Source organism: Pseudonaja textilis, chromosome 2 (genome assembly GCF_049901715.1).
Source record: "Pseudonaja textilis isolate UNSWEBS1 chromosome 2, rPseTex1.2, whole genome shotgun sequence".
In the NCBI taxonomy this organism is placed as follows: domain Eukaryota; kingdom Metazoa; phylum Chordata; class Lepidosauria; order Squamata; family Elapidae; genus Pseudonaja; species Pseudonaja textilis.
In genome coordinates, this window is record NC_141991.1 from 168,944,998 (window position 1) to 168,971,048 (window position 26,051).

Below are 26,051 nucleotides of genomic sequence, written 5' to 3' on the forward strand. Positions count from 1 at the left end.
CCATGAAGGAAGAAAGACCTTTGATTATCTTCTTTCTCTCTCAAAACTTTTATTAAAGGATTTGTATAGCAGCTGAAGGAGGGAATTTAGGTATGGGAACATAAAGCTTCTCCTAGAAACCTTCCTTTGGCTCTTGCAAATCTTACATTTTCCTAATATTAAAAAAAAAATAGCCCTCAAACCTGGTCAGGGTTCACAGAAATTGTAACATTCCTCCTCTGCTCTGACATTGGAGTAGTCTCAAAGACCAGGGAATGAAATATAAAACATCTTATGGTTTCTGGTTTCACTATATTAAAAATGTCTTGTTTTATCTAAAATATTAGTTTATGCATACATATTATTAAAAATTGCATGTTTTTCAGGTGCCACTATCCATGAAAACTTTCGACTCTATTTGAGTTCCATGCCATGTACTACTTTCCCTGTTACTGTCCTTCAGAATTCTGTCAAGGTAGGGCTGGTTTTTAAAAAAATTAAAATGGAAAATACAGTTGCAGAGTAAATTATTTTCAGCCTACAGAACAAATTGAATTCACTGCAGCTGCAATTATCTGTTTCTGAAATTGCTTTCTCTTAGAAAATGAGTAGCATAAAAAAAAATAAGTATATTAAAAAAGGCCAAACACCCTGTTAGAACTTCCTTTATTCCATCTAATTGTTCTAACAAAATAGCATCAAAATCCAAAAGAGATTCTGTAGGAATTTATGACCTAAATGATGATGGAACAAAGGGGCATGATGAAGTGGAAGAATTTATATAAATGCAATTACATTATTTAATTTATATTAAATGTTCATTTCAGTTGGCGAAGACTAGGGAAGGTTTATTTAAAAAAGATTACGTTCTGTAATACCCAAAGCAGGTATACTTCAGAAAGGGACAGAAAGCAGCCACTGGATGCATTACCCTTTTTGTTTTAATTTTTTCCTTTATCCATCTTTCCCTTGATAGCTGTTTCTCTGACTTGGATTCTCAAATTAGTTAGTGTTCATCAAGTTAAAATCCAGTCAACGAAAGAGCTGTTGTTCAAATCCATTAAAAATAGTCCTAAGATTTCTTATATAATTGATTGCTTTTGCACATGCAGTGGTTGTTTTTGTTATGTTTTACATAAAAGATCATTTTGATGAATAAAATGTTTAGGCTCATCCAAGGCTGCAATCCATCAAATCTGATTAAAAAAAATATTAAGTTGTGATGGAAATAATTCATGCCCTCTTCAGAGTTACTGGTTATTCCATGAACACTGTTGTTTCCATATTGTAAAGGTGCCATAAGTTTAATTGTGAACTGCTTTATGAACTATGAAGGGCTGTTTTTCTAAAAATGGTGAAGATTGCTCCTGATGCCACTATTACCTGTCCTGAGGGCAAAGCCTAGAAATGAATGAAGTTTTTATCTGCATGGTCCAAAAAGGTTTCTCAGCAATGTGATATGAGACTGGGTGCTTTAATAGAATACAACCCTTGGTCTTGGGTGGTATTGATAAATGTCAGCTCTATCTATAGTAAAGCCTCATCACTGCATAGTACAGTGATGTATGAATGAACAGACATGGCATGTATAATATTATTGAAAGCCTGGTTAGAGGTGTAAAAAAGATAAAATTCTGTTTTGGGTTTGGGATCTATCAGCAGCCTAGACAGCAAAATCAGAGGAAATTTGTGGGAGTGATCCCACCGGAGACCAATGACAAATTGTGCTCTTTCTCATGGTGCCTGAACATATAATCTTTCTTAGAGTCTATACTGTAAGAACAAGCTAGAGCTTTCATTAGTATGTGAACCAGCCTGCTAGCCATTCTATATGTCATTGCCAGAAGGGTGGTGCCAGGCTGGTTCCTTGTAGTGCTGTGGACTTGAACTTTTGTTCCCAGTGGAACAAAAGGTATGCAACTTAAAAATGGGGCACAGTGCTCTAAGTCCTTTGCTATAGTCAGTTCGCTGTCAGGTGAAGCTGCGCATCATTACTGCCACCAACAAACTCTGCAAAGGCAGTCAACAAATTAAGATGGCCTGTCCTTGGCAGCTTGATAGATCTGAATGCTTTCCTGGCACCATATGGGGATTTACTCAGTGCCTAGCACCTGGTATCTGATTGGAATGGAGAGATAGACAGTGTGCTGAACATGATTGCTTTTAAGCAGCCTCACTTCGGTTTCAGATTCTCCGAATGCTTCTTAGTTTACAAAGAAATTCCAGGAAATCAAGCAAGTGAAGAAATGCCTACAGGGCTTGTTTAAAAGACAATAAATAAAAAACATAAATGACAAATGCAAGACCATGTTTACTTATCTGTTGGTTTGTTTATTAAATTTACTTGTCTGTCACCCATCTTGTATTAAAACGACTCTGGATGGCTTACAGCATTAAAACAGTAAAATCCTAACAGATATATATGCCTAAAATAATAAAAATAGAAATCACAATCAAAATAAATTTTTTACCAGTAGTTATTAGATGGAAAGGGAGGAAACAGGGTTACTAACTGGGTTACTTACTTATCAACTGAAATGATTCACTTAACAACCATGACAAGAAACATAAAATGGAGCAAAACTCATTTAACAAATGTCTCACTTAACAACAGAAATTTTGGGCTCATAAGTCAGGAACTACCTGTATTTGAAAACAATAAAAAACTATTTTATGAGTTCTAACTCCAATTCCTCCATATTTATCAGTTATGTAAGCAGAATTGTTTTTTTCCTAGTATAGAGAAGATAGCTTTTCATTTCTATATGCAACTTGGGATGTAATCACATATATTAACTTGGTTAAAAGCTGAGTTTTCCTCTGAGTAGAAAATGCCATTTGCATACAGATAGCTACTAATTCATGCATTAACTTGACAACACAGTGCACAACTGGAAAACCTAGTCCTGTAGCTGTGCAAATGAATAAATGCAATGAGGCATGATGTGTGTGAATTACCACTGCTTCATAGCTATTTCATATTACATAATTTCATAGAAGCATCATAGGAATGCTATCTGGAAGTTGTTAATGGATATATTTGAAAATCAATTTGATACATGTGTGTACATATATTTTTCCATTCAGGTAACAAACGAACCCCCTAAAGGTCTACGAGCAAACATCAGAAGAGCCTTCACAGAAATGACTCCCACGTTTTTTGAGGAAAATATATTGGGCAAAATCTGGAGAAAAATCATTTTTGGTATTTGCTTTTTTCATGCAATTATTCAGGTATCTATCTATTCTAAGAATATATTAAGTAATAATTAATAGTGATCATGTATGTTGTAGTGATGAGATTTTTTATAGGCATATTAATATCAAGGATGTGCAAAACTTACGGTTCTACTCCTGGAGCATTCTTCGAAATGTTCCTTTTATTTTCTCTGAAAACACATTGAATCAGTCAATCTGGAAGTGAGTTGACTGTTTCTTGAAATAAATCTTCAAGGACTGTAAATTATTTGTGGTTTCTGGACATAGTCCTAACTTCTCCAGTTCTGGACTATTAAATCCCACAAACAGTTAAATCACCTTCAGAATGGCCAGATTGTTTCGGATTCATCCCTCCATTCTGAGGAATGGGTCACACAGGTAATGAACACTCATATATTAGCTCAGAGCAGCAGTATTCATGAAGCCTACTCTATTCATTTTATTGTTTACATCAAAAAATTATCCATAATCTTTCTGCAAAACTCAGAAGTTCTGGTAACATTCCTCTGAGTTGTAGCCTTTGTGTTGGATGCAACCTTCATCATTTATAAAACAGCCTGCAAATGATCAGTTCAGATCACTGGTGAAAGCAAACTGCATTTCCGCTGCAGCACACAGCTTGGAAAAGAGAGGAAATAATATGTGAATTCTTTTATTGAAACATGAATTGTTTTTATATGATATCAGAAGCAGAAGAAGCCAAAGCCTTAAAGGCATGGGCGGGCAGACTTCAATACAGAGTTTGCTTCCCAACATCTTCCTTTTGTCTCAATGTTTCTGTAGTTGTGGTAACAATCTATTTTCCTTAGGAAAGTGGCTTTGAGGCAAAAGTAATTTGCTTGCCTTGACTAATGCCTTCTTATTTACTTCATAAAATCATCATCATATTAAACTTCCAGTAAAATCTTAGTTAACGTATAAATGTTTTCAGTTAGAGAAAATTTAAGATATTAAGTATCAGTTGGACTGGAAGATTTGCATTCCTGTTGTAGCATTCAGAAACATTTCTATTTAACTTCATCCAATCCAATTTATTGCTGTAAAAGAAAGGAAATATACTCTGTAAATATTTATGTAACAATTTGTTCATCTCATCTCAGTTGAAATTTCTTCTCCATTCCATTTTGCTTCAAATTCTCTTAGCTGTTTGTGAGAAAATTAAACATGAAGAAAGTTGTAAAAACACCAAAAGGAGAATCCAAGTTTCTCATAGTAAAATATAAAATTTATAATATTTTCTGATTGTTAATATTGTGCAATGAAATATTATACACATTTATGGAATAGAAATCCAGATCTACTTAGAAACTTTATTTGTATGGAGTTGCTGCCCATGTTTAATAAAGGGACACATTTGGAATTCTAAATACAAATATTGATGAAATACTGATTTCAAACTGAAATCACAAACTGATTTCAGTGGAATTCAGATACACTTCAGTTTCTCTAATCTTACCCCCTGATTATAAAATGAAAATAACTATCTCTAATTCTTGAAGTAGAATCCTTTCTCTTCTCTCTAAGATTAGAAGAAAAAGAAGAGGTATAATTCCTGATCTCAACTTGGGTATGATCCATGCACTGGAAATGAGACAGCCAGTGTTGAATATAAGTCTTGGGGCTGATTGAACTTGCATGGGGGAGACCTGGATTTAAATCTGCTGTGCAACCGTAGTGTGCCTTTGGATCAGCAATTCTCTTTCAGTCATAAGAGTTGTTGCAGAAGAGAGGTCTCATCCATACAGGCTGGACATTAAAGGAAAAGTTAGCCATTAATTTGGCCTTGGTGATTATATTGACAATTGCTTGCCATCTTGACCTGCATCTGTGTATAGCTCTCCCAAAGACATTTGAGTAATTTGAGTCATCTCCCTACCTTACATATTGTTTTCCCATTCAGCTTCACTCAGTCTTGGTAAGCATGTTAATTTATGTAGTTTACTATTTGCTCATGAATCATGCATAATTATTTGAATTTCTCCTTACTGATCAAGAGAGTAACCAGCCTTTATATGTCCAGGACTGATTTCTAACATTCAGCTTTCACCTCCATATGTTTCCACAAAAAGACCCATTTTTAACCTTTCTAACGTCTAAGTGTTGGAAAAGACATTTCTTGTTCCATTGGTGTAAAGCTCTTAATTTTAAGTGTTTCATCTAAAGCTTTAAATAGTTCGATTCTGTGCCTTGTACTTTTCTATTTGACAGCTAGTCTATTGCCTATTGTACCTCACTCTCTAGTGGAATCAGTCCTTGAATAGATGTCCTCTCTATAAATGTTTCTGTCATTCTATAATCCCATTTGTAAAGGTTTTAGAATAGTCTTTCCATCTTCCTTTGCCTCATTTGTCTCTGTTAAACCTCTTCTATGATTGCGTATTCCTCCTTTGCTGTAAATTTTCTGGTGATACCTCTCATTTTAAAAATATCTCTCATTTTTCTTGTTATTTCCAAACATTGTTGACATTCTTGATTGAGATATCATTTTGGTCCTTAACATGTTTAACACTGAAAATCTGTGTTCAGATATCACACTTCTTTCTTGTTGACCATGCTTTCATCCTCTGACTTTTGTCAAACACAATAGCTCATCCTGAAAGCTGTTTGGATCATTTCCTCTTTGAAAGTTGATGAATGATCTTTTCTGCTTTAATTTTCAGTGTTTCTTATTTATTTGAATTGGTCCTCAAGTTGTCCTATGCCTACCGCTAAGCATTCTGAATTTGTTCCTTACATTGAACTTGAATTCTGACCATCTGTATTCTAGATCAAACATTGCTGCCATGTTACTTTCTTTGATTTTTCTAAGTGAAACCCATATTTATTTGACATCAATACTTGATAGACTTAATAGTTCCACAATTTACATCTGGAAGTAGCCTTGCAGACTGGGTTATTCCTTCTCCCTCTATTTCCTATGATGTAGTCAAATTGATTCTGATATTCTGCATATGAGTGTTTTCAGCAGGGCATTAATCTTTTATCCTGAAACAATTAAGCTTCTGGGCATCAAAAGTCACTGCATCAGAGATGCAGCAGCATCCTTAGAAAGAAGATTATATTCTATTCCTTTCTCCAAGTAGTACACTAGAAAACTACATGCATCTGCTGTATGTAGAAGAAGATGGGAGAAATATAAAGAAACATCTAATTGCAGACATATTTAACAGTTTTTGTGTTTTTGTGAAAATTGTTCAAAAATGTTTTCCCAAGATTTCTGGAACCAGGGAAAACCAGCCAGGTTTTTTTCACTTGCTGCTTTTACTCAAGCTGTTGAAAATAGAATTTCAGGAAAGCTTTGATTTGTTTTCTAATCAATGTATGTAGAGATATATTATATAATTCTCCCTAGTTTCTTAATCACTGCCATTTCAGTTTGTAGCTTCTGAATCCCTAATGTTCCTCTGGTAATATAGATCTCAAGAGAAAACTAGATACAGCTGGAAAAAGCAACTAAAGAGGAAATAGCTCTTTCTTCTCATTCTTCAGAAAAGCAGGAGCTATTTTATCAGTTTTCTAGGACAAACATATCTTCTGCTGATTCTTTATCGCCATGAAAATCTGATATTATCGCTAAATGAAATAAGCCATGGGAACCCATGGAATGGAATGTGGGAAGAGGAGCTATAGAAATTGTGAATAATTCTTACATGGGTTTTTATGGATTTCTTTTTTTTTTTGTCATGAAGTTCTTCAATACTCACCCAAATAATTAATTTTTCTAATCTTCAAGGAAAGGAAAAAATTTGGACCCCTTGGTTGGAACATATGTTATGAATTTAATGACAGTGACAGAGAATGTGCCTTATTAAACCTCAATCTTTATTGCCAAGAAGGAAAAATACCCTGGGATGCTCTCACATATATAACAGGTAAGGTATCAATTTAATAATTTTGTGACATCTATACTTATCCAGACACATTACCTATCATAAATGTCTCTTGTAAGTGATTGGGGTCAGAGAGTTATTTAAGTGAGATCAAGGAGTTTGTGTTATCCAATGCACTTTTTAACCTTAAAGATAAAAACAAAACCATAATCCTTCAGTATGACTATCAGCTGGGAATTTTATTTGAACTGTCCCCATAAATCTGTGTATCAAGCTGTGGAATTATGCCAACTTCTCTCAATTTTAAAAATAACTCACCATAGCACAAAAGGGACTGTTTATTATAGGTCATAATCCCTAGCTCATAGATCCACTTACAAATTTATTTGAGGAATGGAATATACATGGTGGAATGTAGTCCAAAATCATAGAAGGGAGGGGCTCTTCCCCAGGTAGCTAAGAGACAATGGGGTATCTGTTGGGCAAGATCAAGCCCTCCCTAGCAATTCACAGAACATATTTATAGTTATTGCAGATAATGGCTTTATGTATTTGTCAGTCCTGATTTAACTGAGACAGATCCTCCCTCCTCCCATGTACTAAAACTAAATATACCCAGCAGATAAACAAGTACTTAAAAACAAGAGGAAACCCTTTTGAAGTATAAGTAGGCTCCATTTTGTTACCCTGTAATACAGAAATCTCTGTGGATCTGTTTTAAGTGATCTGACGAGGTTAAGTGTCTGAAAAGGCTTGGTTTTTGCTCCTCTTCGGGAATATTTATGAAGTAGCCCTTCATTTGAAGAAAACAGCAGAATTGGGAACTGAATGCGTGGATATGATTGGGTAAATTGTAGGAATGACACAGAAATATGATTTTTATATGAAGAAAATTAGTCACCCCATCAGCCAGATGTTTAGATTGGATCTGGCATTTTTATCCACCTATAGAGTTCTTCCCAAAGATTATATAATGAATTCATTGTTATTTTAATCAACAAAGTATTATTATTATTGTAGAAAAACATGATGTTCACCTTGACTTGTGGATGAAACACAAACACATGTAATAAAAATTAGCATAGACTCTTACTGCGATTTCAGTCTCAACCGTTTTCCTGGCTGTTTCAATATATTTATTACCCAGAGCTCAATCTGCTGGCACTCTTAGCTTCACTATTGTTAATGTGTGGCAGGGCCAGCAATATACTTCATGCTGCAGTTCAGTGAAAACTGCACAGTAGGTATTTATGAAGTTATTACAGTTGCCATAAAGCTCTAAAATTTTGGATATTGTTTCAACTAAAAGCTTTTAAAAACAAAATTTCAAAATCTGACATGAAAATTGAAAATCACAATTTGCACTACCAGTATCTATTACGTTTATCATTTTGGCTATATGTTTCTATTTAAATGATAGAATAATCTTAGTGAGTGTTTTCGTAACCCAAATTTTACACCGAAGCTTGCCATAGTTAAGGAAGAAAATTAGTCACAGAGTGTGTAATAAGATACACAGGTATCCATATTTTACACTTTTTTTACCAGACATAGCACATTATTTAATTATGCATTAATCAGCCTACAAATATACAATTTTGCATATTAACCAATTATTAAAATTAATCTTTTGTTACACAGAATTTGATAGTCTGGCATTTTGCACATTTCTATTGATGTAGTTAGAGGAAATTTAGATGCATGATAACACCAGTTCAATAATTATTCAGAGAAAATAGAGCTAAAAATGTGTTACATTAAACATAATGAATGATGAGATCATTTGTAAAACAAATAATGTTGCAGGGGAGATTACATATGGAGGACGAGTTACAGATGCTTGGGATCAAAGGTGTCTTCGCACAATCCTAAAGAGGTTTTTTTCTCCTGAAACTTTAGAGGAAGAGTATAAATATTCTGAATCAGGTAAATATGTTTTAAGTTGCCGATATCTGACATCAGTAAAAGCTTCTATTAAACTGATTGCAATTGCTCGATGATTCAGATGTGTTTGAGAAGAATAAAACTAATTACTGGTATTGCATTCTTCCCTGGAATGGTTATTCTGAGCAAAAATACACAACCTGAAGTGTATTGGCCACCTGTCACATATAAAACCTTGAATATGTTCACCAGAGCACCCTCAAAAGAACTTACCAAGCTATAATTTTCAATGACAGAAAAGGCAAAAAATGAAATATGTGGGTAATTGATTCCGTTAAAAGAATGGACATAATCTTATAAAAATCAAGTATATCTAATTTCATTTTAAATTAATACAATTTCAGGTATTCAACGGTACATTTCAGATTCTTATGATTTAATCTATTCCTTAAGTGGCTGCAATATATTCTTATTCACCCCTAGCTGCTCATGTGCCATCTATTCTTATCTTCATCAATTTAGTGCTCATGGTGATTTCTATATTACAAGGAATTGGACATCTGTTAAGACGTGTTCTCTCTCAATTTCTTAAAATCTGAATTGTTATAGGTATCAGCATTTGGCTGTTTCTCTGGATTATTCCCAGTCTAAAAAAGGCAAGATCTTTGGATCATGCCGCTGCCATTTTTAAAGGTTTCCCTAAATTCAGAAAAGCTAAACTGTAAAAGTAAATGAAGAGAAGAAGCACCTTAAAATTTCAGTGGTTGAGTTTCTATACGTTCAAATATAGACAATTTTGCCCTTGTGATGCAGTGTTTCCTTCTGTTCCTTTCAAGGTCGACTGCAGTAGCTCCTTTTGCTGGTGAGCTAAATAGAGTACATCGTCACAGTACAATGGTTTATTAGTTCTGCGTATGGCAAATGCATCACCAGCATCCTTATTTCCAGGCTTTTGAGTGCAAATGAGTGATGTCTTCTAGATGAGGATATGATGTTACTTTACTCAAGTTCTTCTTTCATACCTACTGATTCCAACTGTGTTTTACTTCAGTTTTACCTTTTCTTGATCAACCTTTCCCAATATGTCATTGGGTTCCAATTTTTTTTCAAATAAAAGCTTGCGGAAAAAACTCTACCTACGTATCTACAATACATTGCAGGAGCTTATTTTTATTCCCTACTGCTCTTTTTGCTGAGATTATTTCTCAGTAGATCCAAAACAATCCTCTTTAAAAGTAAAAAAAAAAAAAATGAATCTCTCGCATACTGTAGTTAGACATTTCTAAGCCCGCGTTGTATTGAGGGCACCATTATTAGCAAAATGTTTTATTCCGCTATTTTAAATTATAGTTATCTATTAGTGGTTTCTTGATAGGAGCTCAAGACAACCTTTGTTTGCTTCACTAACTTGCTTTTTCAGGAGCAGTACTTGTTTCCTAAGAAGCAAGTTGTTGATGAAAAGCATTTACAGAGAACCAGTGCATTATTGGAACTTATATTAGTCGTGATCTACCTGTATTCAGAGCAGGGAATGGTCACCAAGACAGGCTCAGCAAAATGAGAAGTCCTTCTGTGTACATTTCATACATGACTAGCAGAATGAAGTTGTACAGAATCTTCAAGGCTCTTGAGATTGATAGGAATACAGGTACGAAGGTCAGTATTATTTCATTTTATTGAAGAAATCTCATGTGCCTGCTTTGAAAATCACTGGAAGCATACAAGCATTTGATTTTACCATGCTATAGTTATATGATTATTTTAGAGCTGCATGTTGAAATTATTAATAGAAATGTTCCAATCCAGTTCATTAGAAAGCCTGCTGGCTGTACACTTTCCCATAATTACTACATATTTTACAAGCTGTAGTAGGAGTATTTAATGTCTATTAGATTATCTAAATGTAATGTGTAATGCAAATATAAAGCTCTGGAAATTTCTGAAAGGCTTGACCTACCCATTGGTCTTTTAATCCCAATAGATGCATTCTGTCTTCTATAATAGTCAAATATAATCTTATAATTGGAACCTTAATATTTGTTTGCCCATTTCCATTGGTCACAAGGAAGAAATGTGCAGCTTATCTTATGAAGCCTTCATTCACTTCCCCTATTTATTCTCAGTCGAGCATTTCAGCACATCTGTGTCATAACTTCCTGTTTCTGATCTAATCTCAGTTCATTTGGAAACAAACAGTTATATCTTATTAACAATATGAAGAAAGCTATATTCTTTTCAAGCCATCCTCATGAATAGTTTTCCTAGTTTCTTATGGTTTCATTTGAATTCACTGCTAGTTTTCAGGTTTTCATTGTAGTTCATTTCTGGTCTTGTCCTTCAGAGCATTTCCATTGATTTCATCATCCTACTCTTCCTGCTAGCTATCCATGATCTGATTCTCCCTGGCATTAATGCTCTTCAAATTAAGAATGTATTTCTCTACAAAAAAAATAACTTATTCCATGCGGTTAGCATGGGTGATCAGGTAATTCACCTTTTTCCTCCTGTCATTAGGATGCATGTGTATATCTATCTCAATCAGGAGTATTTCAGGTACTAATTTGAGCCTGAACTGCCCAAGCGTCTCCATCCTCATAAAACATGATCAGAGAAAATGTTAACTCTATTGGTCTTAATTAACATCACTACCAAGCACCCTGTCTGAATAGGTTCTGTGCTCTTTCTCTCTTCATAAAAAAAAAAAAAAACTGGAGAAAATTCAGCCCTTGATCCACTCTGCTTTTCATTCTCTACATGCATCCAGTGATTTTCTCGGGGGGATGAAAACTGCTGAAAGCTTCTGAAACTTTCTTGAGACTCTCCTCCACAGTGCTTAAAAAATAATAACTTCCCAAGGGCTCTGGAGAGCTTGTGCCTTTCCCAGGGCCTAAATACTGTTCTCTTACTTTTATTCCCCCAATTAATTATCTACCGTGATACCTGTTTTTAGTTTTTCTACTTTAAGCTACCTAGTTTTTCTACTACCCTAGACATTTTAAAGGTCCTTCCCCACTTTCAATCTGTTTTTTAAAAATCCTTTTGAATCAGTCTTCACTCCTGCCGGGACCAATGTCTGCAGTTTTCTTGTTAAGATTTCAAAAGTGGTTTGCCACCTTCCCAGAGTTGAAAGAGTGACCAAAAGTGCCCAGCTGGTTTGTATCTAAAGCTGGACTAGAACTGACAGACTCCTGGTTTCTGGCCTGGTGCCTTAACCGCTACCCAAACTGGATCTCCTCAATCTTATTTAGTCCTATCTTAGAGGTTGACTTTCTTTTCATGCCCAAAGGACATGTTTTAGCATGTCAATCCTTCTGAACAGCTCAGGTGAATTAACACTATCTCCAGGGGTGGGATTCTGCCGGTTTGGACCGGTTTGAGTGAACCCCTAGCTCCAAATATCAGCTGGGAGTGAACTGGTTCTCTCTGACAATCATATGAGCTCGCCCACCTGCTCCTGCGCTGTACTGTACTATCATCCCAGCTGATCAGCGCGGAAGAGCGGATTGCCGCTCCTTAGCTGTGTTACTCCCCTGAAGCAACATAGCAGTAAGGATTTTTGCATTGCTGTTCACACGCGCACAGTGCGTGTCAGGCGCACACGCACACAAAGCACACAAACACCGAACTGGTTGTTATACTGGCAGCATCCCACTCCTGACTATCACTGATAACTTTTAATAATTGCCTTCCTGTTTTGAAATCAAAACTCATCACTTTTCTTAGCCAAACTTCACTTTACACGATCAGAATGCTATATACAGTATGCAAATATAAAATGTTTGTACGTGTTTAATGTTAATGAACAGTTTAGTGTCCTCTTTGTGTAAGCAATTACTTGCTAATTGAAATATATTATTTTTTCTTGTTGGTTTAAAAAACATCTATACGAATAGTTTATATGTCATCAATTCAACCAGAATACATTCCAAACAAAATAAGTACATTATTTCTAATTCATAATGGTAATTCAGCAAGTTTTCCTTCTCTTTAACACCCTGGTAGCTGTGCTGACAACACCTTGTAATTAACCATTAATGTCATTCTATTCTGTGTGATAAAACACAACCCAAAACTCCCCAAAGAATATTTAATTTGCTTACTAGGTGACTGGTATCAGTTTAGAAGAAAAGTGACATTGAGAATTGCAGCTCTTTAGGGACTAGAAATTATATCCAGAAGCTCTTCTCTAAGTATTCTCATCAAATTTGCAGTGGTGGTGGGGAGAAAGCTTTCTCTCAGATAGTGTCCTTGAGGAGAGCTCAAAGAGATGTTCTTGGAGAGGAGATGCTCTCCTCAAGGATGCTTACCCCAAATCCACGTGCAATGGAGCTCTATCTATTTCTCTAAGTTTTTTAAAAAAAGAACTTCAAACTCTAAATAAATTTGCTTAACGTTGCTTTTATTTGCTGTCTTGATTGTTGCTCTTTCTATGTATTTAACTGAGTTCTGGTGCTTTATCTAATTGAACTTAGAATGTTTTAAAGTTATTTGTTATTTCAAATAACTTTAAAATATTCTAAGCTCAATTAGATAAAACACCAGAATTCAGTTAAATACATAGAAAGAGCAACAATCAAAGTAGCAAATAAAAACAATATTTTTTGTTGTTTCAAATAAGCTCTGTACAAACAGCGTTCCATATTAATGTGTTTTCTGTACTCTTTCATAAAACAACAAATATTGCATTGTAAAGCAATAAAGGAAAATTATGAATGCTTAGACAATTTTTAACGTAGATGTTTGGGAAGTTCTAGTCTGACACATATCATGTAGAGTGGTAGAATGTTTTCTGAAAGCTACCAGTATGATATTAATTATTAAAGTTATATCTACATAAAATTGCATCGTATAGAATGTATGAAATTGTTATTGTGTTTGTCTTTTAATAAGTTTCTATTTCTTTTTAATAAAACAGGAATATATTTTGCCCCTGTGGCTGACAGTTTGCAAAACTTCAAGGAATATATTGAAAACCTTCCTTTGATTGATGACCCAGAAATATTTGGAATGCATGAAAATGCCAATTTAGCATTCCAGGTGCGAATATACTCAAAATAAATGTTCAAAACTAATTTAAGATAAATTGTGTTTTACAACTCAGTACAAAAGTAGGACTTTAGTAGTGGTTAGTCAGTTGTACAAAAATAACAAGCAGTAATTGTTAAGTATTCAGGATTGCTAAAATGTGTCCATCCCTGAAATGTTACCAAAATAATTCTGTCATGTAAAAGGTTTTTAGTTATTTTAAAACCTGTTATGATACTTGCTATACATATTTCATTACCAATAATATTTATACCAATAATATTGCCATATCAATTTAATTTTTTTCTTAATAGAAGAATAACTTCAAACTTACACTGTCAACCTGCACCATTCTTGTTAAATAAAACTGTGCTCTCTAACATCTAATGCAGTTTCTCTGAGGTTATTTTAAATCATTCACTGAAAATCATCTTAATTATTCTCAATGGAATGTCCAACATTTTAAACTCCACCATCTCCTAGTTCTCTCGGTAAGGCGCAGGTCACCTTTGCAGTTGGAAGAAATCTGCAAACAGAACAAATTCACTCCTGCAGTCTAAAATACAAAATCTTAGTTCAAGGGCAAGATTTCCCTGGGAGTATTTCAGGTATCTGCCATCTGTTATAGTCCTTGTGTAATATTAACATAATAAATTATTAAGGTTGAGTGCACAGTCAGATAGATGTTTAGACTGGATTTGGTATTTTCATCTACCTATCAAGTAATATTAGGTACACAAAAATGTGAAATCGCTTCTGCCAGTTCTTTAGTTGGTGTTGGCCTTCATATACACCAGGTTCTTCGCAAGAACCTAGGATGTCATAATGCATCTGCAGCATGGCCTTTTGAAATTGACAGATGAAAATTTTATCCATGTTAAGTGCTCAATTTTTGACTAATATTTCAGCTCCCTTTTTGATACTTGATAATTTTACAGATGTTTCAGTGAATTATTCTGGCATTTCACTTCTCATCCAAGAATCTCCTTCAGTTCAAAACTGAAACTCCACTTGCCCTTTGAAAAGCACCTTTGGGATGACATCCTAGGTTCTTGGGAAGAACTTGATGTGTATGCAGCCAACACCAGCTAAAAAACTAGCATCTATGATTTCACATTTTGTGTATATAATCATGGCAATTTATTATATGCTGTCTGACTCCCAGCAACTTAACATATTTAAAAATAAGGGGCAATGCAAAACTTAAAAAAACTGTGCAAGACCAAAAAACAGGAGCAAATAAAACTCAGAGCAGCACTGAAAGGAAGAAAGAACTTGAGTTTTTCCTCAAAACAAGATATATTTATTCTACTGTAAATCATTTTATTTTCTCTAGAATGTTTCCAGTGAGGAAATGGAGCATTGGACAGAAACACATATAGTAAAAACACAGGGTTATAAAGAGCTTATTTTAATGATGTTAGTTTGGGTAATGAAACGTCTGCAAGAAAACAACAAAGCTCAGAGAGCACCAAGGACCCTTCAACTCATTTCATCTTGTGTATGATCATCTCATTTTTAAAATTTCCAAAGCAAATATCGAAATCGGTTACTCCAAGACTGAGAAACTGGTTTTTAAAAATATTAGTGATGGTTGATGGTATATCAGTCATTATAAACAAATGAAAGATATCGTAAGCTTAAAGCTCAACATTTGAAAAAAATTTCACAAGATGTACATTGTCTAAGAAATTGTGGCCATTCAGACCAAGCAAAAGGGTTTTTAAAAAATATTTTGCTAGAAAGTAATTACATAAAACCATTAAATATGAATTCAACTTTCATCATTAAGGCTACCATTAATGCTATATTTTAAAAAGTTGCTATATCATTAAGTTAAAAATATGTAGATGGATTGCCTTTTTTCAACTGAAAGCTTTAGAATTATGTACTTGAGTTGAGTTGAGTTGCCAACTAGTTTAATCAACTTTAATTAGTTCTGTTGATTAAAGAATCAGAATGAGAAACCTAATATGAATGCATTTTATGAGGAGTTTCAAAGACCAAATGGGAAAAATATATTGTGTGATGGTTTTCACATGGAACCATTTTTTTATGATTGAAATTTTCAGCTTGATAAAGAATTAGTGTGCTTTCATAATAATGGTGAAATTAAACAAATAGGCAAATTTATAGAAAGAAAATTTTCAATTTTAAGTGTCAGCTATTTAAAATATGGGTTTCTAAAAATTAATACCTTTCATATTTTCTTTTTTTTAATAGCGAAAGGAAACTAATACTCTGATTACTACAATACTTGATGTACAGCCACGAACAACAGCCCAGGGATCAGGAAAAAGCAATGATGAGATTGTGCATGAACTTGCTAGTTCAATCCTTGCTAAAATTCCTGGTATGACAATCACTGCATACTTTGTTTAATAGCAGGGATTATCTTGTTTTATTCCCTCATGTACCCAGTATTCAGTTGTCTCAATTAAACAATCACTTTCCACATATTCACATTTATATAAATTATCTATCTTTAAGAAGTGGTCTATTCCCTAACCAGAGGTGCATGGTGAGTTAGATTCAATACTTTTTATTTGTATTAGGTTCAATATTTAAATATTTATATTTAAGGATAATGACGTCTGCTAAGGGAATTGGAAGGGGGAGATAATATGGCAGCCATGGCAGTGTAATCAAAGACTCTCCTCTGTAGACATTGTGGAAGTGGAGAAAAGTTTAGGGGGGGGGGCGCAATTGGAGAGAGACATGTTCTCTGAAGTAAAATATTTCTTTGTGTTTGTATTACATAACTCGAGGGATTAAGGTCATCTTCAACAACAAACAAGCTTATACAGAAGGAGGCTGTTCAGTTGAAACTACCACAGGTCGCCAGATATTTCTTTCAAGAAATAAAAAATACCTTAGTTTTTTGTACACATTGGCTGGGGAAATACATCAGTCTCCTAAACAATTATAACAGCAAAAGCCATTTAAAAATAAATATTCTCCAGCATATATTACAAAGTCAATAGATCATAAACAATTCAAGATGAATAACTTGTATGTAATTCATTTATCTAAGATCATGCTATTCTAGTAAAATCTGTGTGCTACTTAAGATTCACACAGAATTTGTTTCTTTTGTTCTTTATGTTTAATATTGAGAAAATAAAAATTTAAAAACATGACAAAAGTTTGAGGAAACATCTTGTAACTGAGAATAGGGTTGTAAAGTGAAAGTAATCTTCATACCTTTAGAGTGTACCTTGTTTATATAATCACAATATAGACATTGTGCTGAATGCACAAAATAAAATCTTTACCCTGAAAAATGCTTGTCAAGCCATTTGTGATTTGTATGGTTCTGCTCTGCGGACTCTGAAATAAAATTGCTATAAGGCAATAAGCAGTAATCATAATGATTTTATTTAATGCAGGTTAAAACTAATTTAATTTTAGCTTCCTTTAAAAAAATAACATACGATTCAAATAACATTTCTATTGATAAACCATTTTGGGAGGGCATAATCTGCGTGGTCTTAATTGAGGCAAGTTATTCTTTTAAGCGTATGCATATCTGCAAATATTTTCTTAATGAGTAATAATTTAGAAAAACATAGTTAAGATAAGACCTGTTACTGTCCGCCCTATTAAATATTTGGCTGTCTATTCTGATTATAATATCTGACTTAGGTTATTACAGTCCAGAAACAAAACGTTAAATCAACTTGCCAGAATGTCATTCAGCAACTTCTTGTATATGTTTATTCAAATATAAAATCTGTATCTACTTGCTCTGTATGTTCATGGAATTGTATACTTAATTTTGCAGTGCTTTCCAGAATATGCCAGTGTGTCTGTATATTTAAAATATATCCTTAGGTTTGTTCCTTTGTTTTGCTTCATTAGCAAAGGAAGTCACCTAATATTTTCTTCCAAAGATGTTTGTTTAATCTAGAGAATGCCCAATGTAGCAACTGCATCTAGCAATTTGGGGGGATATATTGTTAACTCAGTATATTGAATATTGGTATAGTTCCATGCTATACTGTAGACATCTCATTTGTCTGATTTTCCAAAGGGTTTGCTTCAAAATTTCCAACAAAAGGCCCAGCTTTTATTGAAATACCCCGCCTTACTTTTTAAAGAGTTCGCTTGCTTTTATACAATATATTAAAACATAAACTAACCAACTACTTCGTAGTAATAACTATTCTAAAGGAAAGTCAGAACTGACAAGAGGAAAGGAAAAAAAATCTTTCTTATGATTCCTTCCTTTCTTGTATAAATAGAGATACTTTTAGCTGAAATTTGTAGAACACAGAATATAGAAAAGTGTTATTTCTACTTGTTAGAAACTGTATTTTAGCATTATAAGGTCTTCTGTGTCTGCCAAAGGAAATCTTATATTGCCAGGACACAGGAGAGTGAAAGCATGGGAGAAGTGTCATGTTTTTAGCCTATCAAGCCTTGGAGAATTTGGGAACATTATTTTATTTTGTTTGATGGTTTGATTTGATTTTAATATTGCCTACTGTAAAAAATTACGATTGCCATCCTTCCCTGATTGGTATAATTATTTCATGAAACTATTTGATTTGGATCTCTGCTGTGGTATGTGAAGTTAGTGCCCAGAATACCCTCATGGGCATGGCCTATTTCCTACTGGAATGGAACACTGTCCTCTGGCTGAGGGCAGGAGATTAAAAAGTCAAACCAAACCCAAGAAGACTAATTGCCATTGCTCCATGCTTTTATGCAATGCCACTAAACCATTTCCCTTTAGGAAGGTTGGTGGTAAACTCTCAAATTTTAAGAGAGCCTGGGGATTAGATGCTCAGCTGTCACCAAAGGCTTAAGTAAATGCCTTGACCAAGCATCTATTTTGCCATCAAAACCTCTTAACAATGAAAGAAAATTCCTGGGTTTCTAAGTTGGTATGAAATCTGGTGTTGAACAGATCTTATATTGCCCACTGACCCACAAATCCCTCCTCAAATCAGCTGTTATCCATCACTGTATGTTTTAAATGTGTGGTAACTAACTTTTTAAGAGATGAAAACAATGGGTTTTTTGTTTTGCAGATAAGATGGACATGGATCTTGCTGCAGAGATACTTTTTGTGAAGGATAGCAAAGGTCGAACAGATTCTTTAACTACGGTTCTTGGGCAAGAAGTAGATCGTTTTAATGGTCTTCTCAGTCTGCTAAGGGTATAAAAACATAAATTTCTTAATTAGTGGAATGAATTATGATGTTATGATTGGAATTTAAATCAAAAAGTTTTGTCTAATGTATTCTATCATTCTTCCAGTACTACCAGAAAAAGTAAATAAAGATGTATGAAAGAAAGAAGTTAAGAGGTATGAAAGAAAGATGATATGGATGATAGGTAGAGAGAGAGAGACGAAGGGGGAGAGGGAGAGAGAGAGAAAGAACATGTAAGACTGAGTGTTGCTAAATAATACCTGTGATATCATTGGGACTCAGCAAGCCTAGTTTGGATGGTTTACCTTGTTATTCCTTTGACTACATATGGCATTACAGAGAATCCTCACCTTATTTAATGACCTAATGACTTAATTTTGTGCTTAGTCTTTGCACTAATGACTGTGACAGTGTCTTAAAATTCAGGTGCTTGGCAACCAGCAGGGATTTTCAATGGTTGCTGCCTCCTAAGATCATGTGATTGTTATTGCAACCTTCCCAGCTGACTTCTAATTAGCATAGGCAAGAGGGGATTGTATGCCTTAACAACCATGGAACATACTTAACCAGCTGTGGTAATTTGCTTAATAACAATAGCAAAAAGGCTATAACATTGGGCACAATTCACTTACCTGTCTTGTTTAGCATTGGAAGTTCTGGTCCCAGTTGTTAACATAAATTGAGGACTACTTTTAATTTATGTACTACTAAAGCTCTCCTGCCTGTTTGTAACATTCCACTAGGCGAAATGTCTATGAGGATTCTCAGTTCTCCAGGTCATAGTTGTCCCAAGGGTGCTTTTTCAAGAGGCAATTGGACTTTCTTTTTTTCTTTTTTTTAAAAGACATTTCACTTCTCATCCAAGAAACTTCTTCAATTCTGACAGGATGGTGGGGAATGGAATAATTTATACTCCTTGCAGATAGTTGGTCGTTTGCTTCCATTTACCAAGTCATTGAGGCCACCTGGAGGTTTATCTGTTTCACCTGAGTTATGCAAATGAGAGTGGAGCCTTCTTGGAACTGCTGAAAGGACTGTGTTGTAAACTGGAGATAGATGATGTCAGAGGCAGAGGTGGTATTCAGCAGGTTCTGACCAGTTCTGGAGAACCGGAAGCAGAAATTTTGAGTAGTTCAGAGAACTGGTGGTAACCTTCCCCCAGGAGTGGGGAGAGAATGGAGATTTTACAGTATTCTTCCCCTGCCATGCCCAACAAGCCATGCCCAACAAGCCACATCATGCCCACCAAGCTATGCCCACAGAAACGGTAGTAAAAAAATTTGAATCCCACCACTGGTCGGCGGGCTCTCTTGGCTGAGAGAGGGCTGTATAATTTTGACACAGATGGCCCACCACTGGTCGGCGGGCTCTCTTGGCTGAGAGAGGGCTGTATAATTTTGACACAGATGGCCTCTTTGACCCTGTCTTTCAAATCAGTGGTCCTATCTGTCCAAAATGTGGACTTTGCTGTCTTCAATTAGGTCATCAGGCCAAATGATGCATCATAACACAATAATTTTTGAATCACAGTAGAGGTAGTCTTTGACTTATGACCACAATTGGGACCAGATCGTTCAGTGAGTGGCACCCAATTTTGCAACATTTTTGCCATGGCATGCAATTGTGAAGTGAATCTGGCTTCCCCTATTGACTTTGCTTGTCAGAAGCCAACTGGGAAGTCACAAATGGCAATTACATGACCCCAGGATTCTGTAAATACAGGCTGGTTGCCAAGCAGCTGAATTTTGATCACATGACCATGGGCGCAATGATTCTAAGTGTGAGTACTGGTTGCAAGTCACTTTTTTCACTGCTGTTGTGACTTGGAACAGTTGCTAAACAAATAGTTTTACGTCAAGAATTCTCTATATCTCCAATCCACTAATTTAAAGATTTTGCTACAAATCCAGGACACATTACTTATGTAAAATTGGCAATTTCTAGGATCTTCACACCAGTTGTATTTACAGAGTTGTGGTTGCTGCAGCATCACTGTAGTCGGTTACAGTCATGTGATCATGATTTGCAACACTCTCTGCTAATTTCCCACAACAAAGTCATTTGGGAAACGAACAGGAAGTCAGAAGCCCCTCCCACTCCTACTGCAGCATGAAATAATTTCTGGCTAATGAAGATTGATATGAAGTCTGTATGGGAGAAATGTTGCTTTCATAGAATGCAAGAATATCAACATCATTGGAAAGAATGCATTAACCTTGTAGGAAGAGAGTGACAAATCAGGAGAACAGTTCCAGGAATTATCTCACTATTTTCACAGGCATATGTTACTTTCACTGACAGAAAAATTTCATCCTTATTTATCAGAACATTGGTCACACCACATTTGTTTTCCTGGCTTCCTTTAATTGAAGGAGGTTAAGACATGATAGTTGCATTTTTGTCTTTTCAAACTAATATGGTAGATAGTTTCCATTTGTTTGTGAATCTGGTCTAAAAACTGTTGGGAAAACCTCTTATAAACATGGATAATATAAAGTAGATGACCAAAGTAGAAAAATCAAAATCTAAGTAAGATTTTGATAGATGTCGTTGGAGTTAATTTTCAAACAAATCACTTCAGATTAAGATTGTGAGAAGGATGGCTTTGTTTGAGTTTATTATGATTTATATGCTTGATTCTGTATGCTCATCCTTTGCCTTAGCTTGTTCTATATTATTTTGATGCAGAATTTTTTTTAAAAAAATATTTTAACTATACACAGCCCTGGGGGGTTTTCATGAAAGATCAGTGAAAAATTATCTGAATATATTTTTTGTTTTAATTGCATCTTATTTTTGCCTGCTCTGTTGTTTTGCTGTGTTTTTACTAAACTATTATAAATTGCTGGGAAATTTTCATTTTAAACTGAGAAATGGAATGTTTGTGTCCTGTCTCCCTTTTCTTTCTCCTCTTCCTCTGACAGAAATTTAAATGTCATTATAAGGCAAATGGGGAGGAAAAGCAATGGAAGAGTTGGAAACATAAATCCTTGAACTGGCGTGGCTATCTAGATAAGGCAGCTATTACATTGTGTGTGCGGATATTCATTCTGTGGAAGGAAGGTTGAATACCTGTATAATCTCTACAATGCATTACTGCTAAGCTCCTTATTACAATTAGGCAAGTGTGTCCTGGAAGATGTGAAGACAACTTGCATGTATTGTAACTTCAGAAAACATTGCTGCAGTACTAACTGAGATTTTATCAGTGATTTTCCCTTCTACCGCTCCATTTTGTTAGGGTCATTAGATCATTGTCTCTCAACTTAGTAAGTTTAAGATAAGTGGACTTCAATTCCCAGAATTCCCCAGCCAACATGGCTGGCTGGGGGATTCTGGAAGTTGAAGTCCACTCATCTTAAAGTTTGATAAGGTCAAGAAACACTGCATTAGATAATTGAAGCTAATGTGAGAGCAAGAAAATTGGCAATACAATTGCCTGGGGAAGATACAATTACTTATGTTATTTTCCTCTCCACAGAAGATTAAAGCATAGTATTGTTGTTCAACTTTCAGAACTCTCTACAAACACTCAACAAAGCCATTGCAGGGTTTGTAGTAATGTCCGAAGAAATGGAGAGAGTGTACCACAGCTTTCTTAATAATCAGGTTCCAGGCCTCTGGGCCAACGCCGCATATCCATCTCTGAAACCTTTGGGGGGCTGGGTGAAAGACCTTGTACTCAGGACAAGCTTCATAGATGTAAGTAGAAATACTACTCAAAGGTGTACACTGTAATAATGGTCTATAATTTAGGTTATGTTTCAGGTGTAAGGGGTTTTAGGAAAATTAAAAAAGGATGTAACACAAGTTCATTCTTCAGTTTTCTTGTCCCCCACCACAAAAAGTTGAGAGCACCAATGACCTGTTTATTATGAGTGGACTTCAGCTGCCAGAATTTCTATGGATTGCTGGGGAATTCTGGGAATTGAAGTCCACTCATCTTAAAATAGCTAAGGTTGAGGAATACAACATGAGATCATTGATTATTTTGGCACAAAAGATAAAATGTGAGGTAAATTCATGTAAACCCAGGCCAGTAAGCACCTGTGAAATGTGCATACGAACTAGAATACATCAGCATACCAAACTGCAATTAGCAACTCAAAAATGTGCACAGAAAAAACATATCTGAAAGAATATGCACATTAAGTATGTAAGTCAGCGGAGGGAAATCATACAATCTCCGGACGTTAAAATTAATTCGGGGAACTAACATTTCAGACAGCTGAAATTGTTCAAATTGTTAAAAATGAAGGTCAGAGGCACCATTATAAGGAAACAAGTGGGGACAAGAAACACTTTAAAGGGGAGGGAGGTTAAAAATCATGCCAAATGCTTGCCTTTCCATTTATTACAAGTTGGCTTCTGTCTTGTTTAAATTAATATGCCAAATATGACTTGCAGCAAATAAACTAATGAGGAAATGCTTGGCAGAATGAAAGTAATATTCCCTATTCTTGGCATGGAGAATAATGGGGAAGGGAGAGTAATGGCATTATTGCTTTCCCTAAATGGTTTAGCTGATTATTTGCAAAATGGATACAGTTTTGTCATCAAAAATTAACAGTGGGATTTTATGTACCTTCCGTAATTCCAAAAGGCATCCTTTTTTGTTGTGACTTGATAATGCATTGCCATCAGATGTTGGACTTACCACTTCTCTAAGATATCATGCCATATGATTATGATATTTGAAATAATATGCTGCTGGTGTGCTGTAAATACAAACTGAGTGCATCAGCATTTAGGCAGATACCCTAATTCGGAGCCCCTCAACTGTGCATCAGAACCATCCTTTTCTCTTTAACTTCAAACATGGTGCAAAGTACTCGTGGTTGTTTTGACTGAGGTCCAATCTTAAACCAGTCATAGTGGGAAGATAGTGATTATTCAGGCAGATTGGGAGTAAAGGAAAGAGTTGGTCTATTTCACCCTGCTATCTTCCCACTAAGCCAAAATGGTTATGGGCAAAAACTAAGGCGGATGCTTAGAGTGCCTCCTCACCCCCTCCAGTTTCTGATCTGTGTGAGAGAAGCTCTGAGTTTCATTCTGACTGGGAGAACTTCAAATATTGTCATCCTGCAGCGCCAAAGATTTCCTGGATTAGGACCAAAAGGAACGAAGCCATATCCGTTTAGATGGAGAAATAAAACCCTGGCAAACCCAGTTCAGTTGTCCCTCTCTGCAAATAAAGTAACAGCAACCCGTTGTTTAATAAATTAAATGGAATGTCGTATTTTATGCCTAACCTATATCAACTGTTTTTTCCCCCTCAGTTCTGGCTCAAAAGAGGTCAACCTAAATCATTTTGGATTTCTGGTTTCTTTTTTCCACAAGGATTTTTGACTGGTAAACATTCATAAATGTCTCTGTCTCTGATGTCACCTGTGTATGTTCTAAATGGTAGCATACTCACAAAAGGGTTGGAAAACCAGTTGCTCAATTGGTTGTCTCGCTTTTGGTTTCAGTTGCTCAGAATACCTGCCAAGCCGCATTATTGTTATTTGATTGATTGGGATCAGACTCCCAGGGCATTGTTTCCATTTCCCAATCCCCTTCAAACCATTTTTAAATTGGCTGCAGAATTCTCTTCGCTGCTGCTGGCTTTTAAAAACCAAGAGGGTATAATGGGATCCAGTAACTCTTTTTCCACCAACTAGTCAGTGAGAAAAAAAAGTCAGTGTCCTTCCCTGCAGGGCCTAAAGCCCCACCCCCCCAAATCCCTTTGTGGATGGAATCTGTGCAAAATGGAAATAAAGCTGTTATTAAAAGGGGGAAGCTGTAAAGCCACCAAACTGGTATTCTGAAAGCATGTTGCCCATGGTGCTGATGAGGGGATAACATGCCAATAAATTTGGAGACAACAGTTTTCCTAAATAACTCTAGTCCCATGTTGCTGCTGTAACTGGAGTGAAGAAATGCAGTGGGGGAGAGATGCAAATAATGTACTGAAGGTAATGTTGAAATCATGGATTGTATAGCTCATTTCATTTAAAAAAAGTACCCAGAAAAGAAGGCATCTGAAGCAGCATTTTTATCAAATGCTCTTTTAGGCAGTGGATGATATAGAGCAGACTGCCCTTTCCTTCTTCTCAATTTTGAAAATAAACTCACAATCAGAAGCAGCTTGCTAACAAACATCCAGTGCTCAATATATTAATCTTGCACATAAATTCCAGTTAACCATGTTTCTGTGATTCTAAGATCACGGCAGTAAAACACCCTATGTATTTATAACATATTGGCTCCTCTAAAGTAGAAGAAGTCTAGAGTAAGTGAAAAGCATCTCAAGTGGATTGGAAAATATAGTTGTTAAATACGCACTCGGCAATACAGTAGAAACCATGCACTGCCTGGCTTTCAAGAGGGAAGCCCTCTCATAATTTACTAGGAAGTTTTTTTTCTTTATGTTATTATTTTGAACTAAGAAAAGTAATAAAAATAATAAATAAAACGCCAATATGGTACTCCCAAGTACACCAATACATTAGGGCCATAATAATTGTTCAAAATAATAAGGTTCCCATTTTCTTTGTTTTATAAAAGTGCCTTGGATCAGTGAGGAAGTATAATAAAGCAGTGCTGTATAAAAGGGGTTTTACAATATCAAAGATTAAATTATGAATTCAACTTTGCCAAGAAAGATTGTGAATATAGAACATATTTCTGAGTTTGTGTGAAGGTAAATTGAATTCCAATTACTGTGCATTGTTAATGGTTCTTTGATGACTGGTTATTTGTTTTTTTATTTCTCAGGAACTCTTCAGAATCATGCTCGGAAATATAACCTACCAATTGATGAGCTTAGTTTTAGTTACAACGTCATTCCTGTCTATAGAGACCAAACACAAGTATCAGAAGCTTCGAAATTGTGCCACTTTGGCAATGAATTACCAATGGATGAAAAGGTATTTGCAAAGCTATGACTGCAATGACTACCCAGCCACAAAGA

At 35.3% G+C, this 26,051-nt stretch overlaps 1 protein-coding gene across 1 annotated transcript in view; it reads left to right on the top strand.

Moving 5' to 3' along the window:
* The window catches only part of DNAH6 (dynein axonemal heavy chain 6), a 174,093-nt gene that overhangs the window by 144,371 nt on the left and 3,671 nt on the right, over positions 1-26,051 (top strand). Inside the window, exons 66-75 of the mRNA XM_026712631.2 lie at positions 366-454; positions 3,067-3,213; positions 6,932-7,070; positions 8,835-8,954; positions 13,828-13,949; positions 16,161-16,290; positions 18,974-19,101; positions 22,613-22,798; positions 24,376-24,448; positions 25,856-26,007. Of these exons, the coding sequence (XP_026568416.2) occupies positions 366-454; positions 3,067-3,213; positions 6,932-7,070; positions 8,835-8,954; positions 13,828-13,949; positions 16,161-16,290; positions 18,974-19,101; positions 22,613-22,798; positions 24,376-24,448; positions 25,856-26,007 (1,286 nt within the window). The remainder of the gene's footprint in view (positions 1-365; positions 455-3,066; positions 3,214-6,931; positions 7,071-8,834; positions 8,955-13,827; positions 13,950-16,160; positions 16,291-18,973; positions 19,102-22,612; positions 22,799-24,375; positions 24,449-25,855; positions 26,008-26,051) is intronic.